Source organism: Galeopterus variegatus, unplaced genomic scaffold (genome assembly GCF_000696425.1).
Source record: "Galeopterus variegatus unplaced genomic scaffold, G_variegatus-3.0.2 Scaffold2, whole genome shotgun sequence".
In the NCBI taxonomy this organism is placed as follows: domain Eukaryota; kingdom Metazoa; phylum Chordata; class Mammalia; order Dermoptera; family Cynocephalidae; genus Galeopterus; species Galeopterus variegatus.
The window spans coordinates 1,579,337-1,585,455 of record NW_007726113.1 but is presented as its reverse complement, the minus strand read 5'-3'; the positions used below and the strand labels follow the sequence as shown (position 1 = coordinate 1,585,455).

The 6,119-nt window shown below is 35.0% G+C and overlaps 1 protein-coding gene across 7 annotated transcripts in view; it reads left to right on the top strand.

Moving 5' to 3' along the window:
- Positions 1-348: 348 nt before the first annotated feature.
- ANK2 (ankyrin 2, neuronal) overlaps positions 349-6,119 on the top strand; it is a 275,712-nt gene continuing 269,941 nt past the window's right edge. For all 7 annotated transcript variants that reach the window (XM_008566520.1, XM_008566662.1, XM_008566450.1 and 4 more), the window contains exon 1: positions 349-1,017. In XM_008566520.1, the coding sequence (XP_008564742.1) occupies positions 889-1,017 (129 nt within the window). In that variant the 5' untranslated portion in view covers positions 349-888. The remainder of the gene's footprint in view (positions 1,018-6,119) is intronic.

Sequence of the window (6,119 nt, the reverse complement as noted above, 5' to 3'; positions counted from 1 at the left end):
CTGACAGCTCCTTTCGATTGATTCCCTGCTTAATGCAGCTCTCTAGTGCAGCCTCACGTGGGTCTGTAAGTGACATGGTGAGGACCCGGCAACTCCCTGTCCTTCCCAGACCTGCTCACCCATGTATTACCCAGGCAGTGGCAAGTAACTCCAACTGTGCTCGTCCTCTCCACAAACAGCAGCGTTGATTCTTTTCTTTAAATGAACCTTGGAGAAGGGAAGGGCCGAGAGATTTCAAAGGCAGGAATTCATGTCATGTGCTACAGCAGAGCAGCCGTAGCAACGGCAGTAGCAGCAGTATCACGGCGGCAGCAGCAGCAGCGCAGAGTCCTTAGCGAGACTGCACCATTTTCTTCTCACCCTGCATAGAGGTGTGGTTGGAAGCAGCAATAAACTACCCACCCCCTAGCAGTTTCACAGAGGTGGCCTCTTCCAGGCTCCAGTCAGAAGACAGACTATCTGGAGGAGTCCCCAAAGAGTGTTCCAATTGGTGGTGTGTGCCTAAGGAAGGCTTTTTCAACTAGTAGGATGCCTGTCTGCACCTGCGGCCACCCAACTGCTGAAGAGCTCGAAGTCCAGTGCTCCGCCTTCCCCCAGGACCGTTCCCCAGTGTGAGGGCACACCTATGCCTGTGTGTGTGCAGGTGTGCGCTGCAAGGGGGCTTGGCTTGGAACCTTGGTACATTGTAGTGAATTATGGGTGCTGCAGAGGCTGGAGCAAGATTATGACCTAGCTTGGGGGCGGAGTGGATTATCTTGTGAGTGTTCTGGCTGCCAGCCATTGCCCTGGTGGGGAAAATTGCATCCCCAGATAGCTGTAAAACCACCTGGATTGCTGCTGAGTGGAAACTGATCCTCTGCAACAGCTTCTGCTGATTTCCTCTGCAAAATGGCTCACGCTGCTGCTTCTATTAAAAAAGTTCGAGAGGCTGAACTGGATGAAAAGGAAAAAAATCTTGAGAGAGAGAGGAAAAAACAACGGAAAATCCCCAGGGAACGGATGGAACGGAAAAGAAAGGTATGAGGAGCATCCCTTTAATCCTTTCCTTTCTGTAACTCTGTGTACAACCATCAGCCTCAGACCCGGCAACTTCATCCTCCCTCCCCTTCATCATTCCCCTGCACCATTTCCAAGCTCAGTTTGCAACCTAGAGCTTATGCCTAAATTTGCTGCATTGGGAGGAGGTGCCTGAGCAAGGTGAATTTCCTTTGCTTTGACCAAGCAAAGCAAATAATAATAATAATAATAATAATAATAATAATAATAATAATAATAAATGCCTCCACTTCATTTCTCTCTTTTTCTCAATTATATTTATTCAGTCCCAGAGCCAGGTGCTTTATTTCTCTCGGTGACTCTGAGCACTTGTCATAGAAGAAGGAATGGGTTGATTTATGGTTGGAGGGTTAAGGTATTTTCCTCCTCCTGTTCCTCATCTCTACTTCTTGATCTTAGTGCTCACCTTCACACTGACTATATATTTGATGAAGACCACTAGTTAAAAATAAACCACAGGTTTTATGTACTCCTTTTTTTTTTCCTCTTGAAGGTTGATACTGTTCTATGTGAAACTGCACTAAGAATATTGGTGCAGTGAGCTATGTCTCTGCATTTTAAAAATTCTAATGAGTTTATTTTTTGTTTTCTACCATTAATTTTATAGTTCTCTTTTCTGAATATGATAATTAAATGAAAACACCACAGTTAAACAGAGAAGAAACATTGATTTCCTTTACATTAAACTATAGAATTGTTGCCTCTCTCTTAAAAGTATTTTTTTTTCTTTAAAATAGAAATAATCTTACAACTTGATGGAACTAGAATACTCAAAATACTCATTTAGCCAGTGGTCCGGATCTATACAGGAAGAAGATTTCTGTAAATGCTTTAATTAACAAAGTAGGTCACTGAATAATTTCAGAAGATGATAAATGGCATATTACATTAGCAGAGCATTGAAATAGTGGTTTGTACACCAGCTGTTGTTAAACATAGCTCTGAGATTAGGGATGCACTTAGGATCCATATGCTTAATAATCCATATGTTCAATGGACTTTTTCCTTTATTTCCTTCCATAATACATATGTTTGCTTTCCATTTTGGAAATGTTGTCTTTGCCTCAGTTTTGGAAAGATGCTTGATGACCTATATTGAGTTGCAATCTTACAGCATAGCAATTCATCAAATTTCAGTTTTACTACTTATTTCATCACTAGTTAGATCAAATGATGGTTGTTAAGCTATAAAGATAGAATTATCAGTGTATAATGATTTCCCTTCTGGGTAAAACTTTAATACTGCTTGTCCGACTTTTAAAAGGCCTTTTTTCAAGGGTGCACTAGTTCTTTCTTATAATATCAAAAGTATCATTGGCTTTTTTGTGGAGGCTGGCCTCTTTCTTGACAGTTACTGCAGTTCTGTGTCTAATCCTCTAAATGGAACATTACTGCATAAAGCAATTTCCTGTGATTATATCTTTTTTATCTTTTGTTCTCCAAAACACAGTATATTATTTCTTGGCCAGAAGCGCCTGTTCAGCATCCAGTAGTGACCTGGCAACTTTGCTTAGCTGGAGTACCATGCACACACTTGGAAAATCTCTTGGTCTCACTCCAGTTTGTTTCTGTGTCTAGTTCAATGTTTTTTTCTCTTCTATACCTTGTTAAAATTGAAAAACCATATCATTAAAATGGAAAAATGCCAATAGTGGAGAGTCCTGGTTGCTCGGATGCTTTATCTTGAATTCAGCATAGCAGCCGAGATCATTGGTTAGTAATTTGGTCATATGACAGGATCATCTGGTCTTCACATTTAGATATCATTAAGCCAGAACCAGAGTAAATTGGGGGAATAAAGGTATAGCAAGTATTTGTCCTTATTCGTCTTCTTTCATATGCACCTAGTGCTCCTCCTTCCTTTTCCACTGCAGATGCATGTGGTATTACATAGATATTTACACAGCATGACAGATGCTTGCTAAAAGCGTGGGTGTGTTTTTGTGCTATATCAGATGTGTTTTCTAGATAGACAACCCCAACCCCACCACACACAAACATACCCACCTAACCCAGTTTTCAAATTTCGTTTAAGAGAAGAGAAATTTACTTCATTATTATTCCTTAGGGTGTATAGAATGATAATTCATGAAGAAATGAGAAAAAGATGATTGCTTATTAGTGGCATTCTGGAACACTGTCTCCATAAAGTAATTTAAAAAATATCACCCTTTATTTGCTGGTGCCATTTTATAACCAGAAGAGAATAAATCATTGGTAGAGATGATTGAATGTGTCATTTTCGTATCCATTTGTGAAGCCTCTTTGGCAATGAACCTGTTTATTCAAAAAATTTAGATGAGACCCACCCCAGTGCAGGTAAAATCCAATTATGGATTTTAAAAAATAAGTTGATTTTGAAAGGATCTTTACCACAGTAAAGATATTGAGTATTAAAGTAATTCAATTAAACAGCCTCATATTTGGAGTTCATTTTATTTTTTTGTGAACCTGCTATTAATTTAAAGAATCTTTGTATTATTATTATTCTGTACTTCATAAAACTTAAAATTTAAAATTAATTTTAATTATTTGTAAACTTGAAACACATTGCATACTTGACTATAGCCCTTCTATCAAGTTGTCAGTGGTGTGGTTTCAAAAAATGATTATGTTTGTATACTAAGGGGTATAGGTTTAACCTCACTATAACCAGTATTTGTCTTAGAATAATATATTCAGGCTTCTTTCGGCTGTACTCTGTTTAGCTAATATTTAAACGTAGTATGTTCCAAATGTCTGCTATTGTATCTGTGTCATACTGTGTAGAGCTAGAATAAAACTAAGCTTTAAGCAAATGCATGAAGTGTAAGATTAGTTGAAACAAAATAATTTAGCATTTGTTTGCTCAGAAGAGTACACCGAAATGGCTTTTTACAGGAATAAGAGGATATTCCTATTCTAATTATTAACTTTTATTAAGTCGTTTCTTTGTGTGTCCAGATTTCTAGTTTCTATACTAGAATCTGAGAATTTTAAACTTGAAAAGGATTCCAAAAAGAATGATTAAGTGACTTGAGTTCTCACAAATTTGTAAGACTTAGTTCTCAAAAGTAAGTATAATATTATACTCCAGAAAGTACAATATATTTTCCACAATCACATACTGTTTCTCAAGTGTACTTTTTTTTTAAATTTGGAAAAATAAGCAATTTTCAGAGAATGAGTAAAAAAACTAAACAGTTACATCCTTGAAAGTAAAACATATATTTAAATTATCTTTTTCACTTAAACTAATGTCACCATGAATTTTCAAATAAACTGATATGTTCCCCATTTCTCAGCATGGACAAACCATTCTCCAATCCTTCATAATGTCTACAACACTCACTGGAATCATATGACATAAAAGGCAATTTGTATTACTAGTTCTTAGCATCCTGAGGCTTAAGAAATTCTCTTATTACTTCAATTTATACAATTAAAAATACCAGAGTTTGTATTTCCTAAAATAATATTTATGAGAGTTTATTGAGTATCAGTGTAGTCCTGTATCTAGCACTTTATACACATTGCATCATTTAACTCTGATAACAGTCTTAAACATTAGATATTATTCTCTCAATTTCACAAATAAGGAAACTGAGACACAGAAAGTTATAGAACTTACTTAATCATACACAACTCTGTGACAGAGTTAGAATTTGAACCTAAGGCTGTCTGGCTCTGAAGTTCATTGGGAGAAAAGGTAGTATGATTTTTTGGTTTTATAACTACACCAAATATATTGTAAGTAAATCATTTAATCTACCAATGCTTCAATTTCTTCACCTCCAAAATACTTTTCTACAGCTGAAAGAAATCTAAATACTGTGAGAATAAATTAAATGATGTATTTGAAGGGAAACTATATAAATTTAAGATTGTGATTTTGTTGTAATTGCCCCAGAATATTTTATGAAATTTCTTAGAAGATCAGCTATTAGAAGACAACATTAACTCCTTAAATTGCTGTCAATTGCTGGCAACGACAGACTATATCATCATTTCTTGTTACGGCTGTCAAATTTGTGTGATTGTGGCAAAAATTGTCCCAATTATATGGCTTGAGATAAGTTTTTAAGAAGAGTGTTAGAAAAAAGAGAAAACCTTAATTTAAAAAAGCTTCTATGAGTGAGTTTAATTCATTTTTGGAATCGAAAATCTTATATACAACCCAATGTATTTTTTTTCCTTTTTTGTTTTATATACTAATTTCAGTTTATATGCATGTTTTAATCTTTAAAAAATCAGAATTACTTCATTGGTGACCTTTATTTTCAAAGTTTTAATTTTATTAGTCACTTTATTCATCAATTGGGTAAAAAATAATGTTATCTGAGCACATTTTGACATCATAAGGAATACTGAAAATATTTTATATTGTTGAAGTCAGTGAAAATACAAGGCAGAATTCTACTCACATTGTATTTAATGATCTTTTTATGTTTATGTTTTTCCAGTATGCCACTCTACTCCATTTGTGTTTTTCAAAATAATTACTTCTTCACAAAGAATACTTATATTCTCAGTGACAGAGACATTATACACTAAAATAAAAAATAGTACAAAGAAGGTGCTTCCCAAATGCTGAAGTTCTGCATAAATTGCCAGTGGAATCATAAGCTATTTGAATATGACCCTTTTGCTCCAAAGGTGAATTGCAATATTAAATCGTTGTTGTGGAAAGTCTCAGAATCATCTGGCTCCATCTCTTTCGTAGTAAGTCAAAATCCTGGGGTAGACTGAGAGGGAAAGGAGACCATCATTTCTCTATTTTTTTTCTTTCTCTTTTAAAATTTTATTTAAATGTTTTAAAACTTTAATTGATATGTAATTATTATACATATTTATAGGGTACTATGATATTTCAATACATGTATGCAATGTGTAATGATCAAATCATGTTAATTAACATATCCATCTTCTTAAACATTTGTCATTTCTTTGTATTGGGAACATTCGAAATCCTCTCTTCTAGCTAATTAAAAGTATACAATATATTGTTGTTAATTGTAGTCATCTTGCAGTGCTATAGAACACTAGATCTTATTCCTTCTTAACATATATATATATATATATAT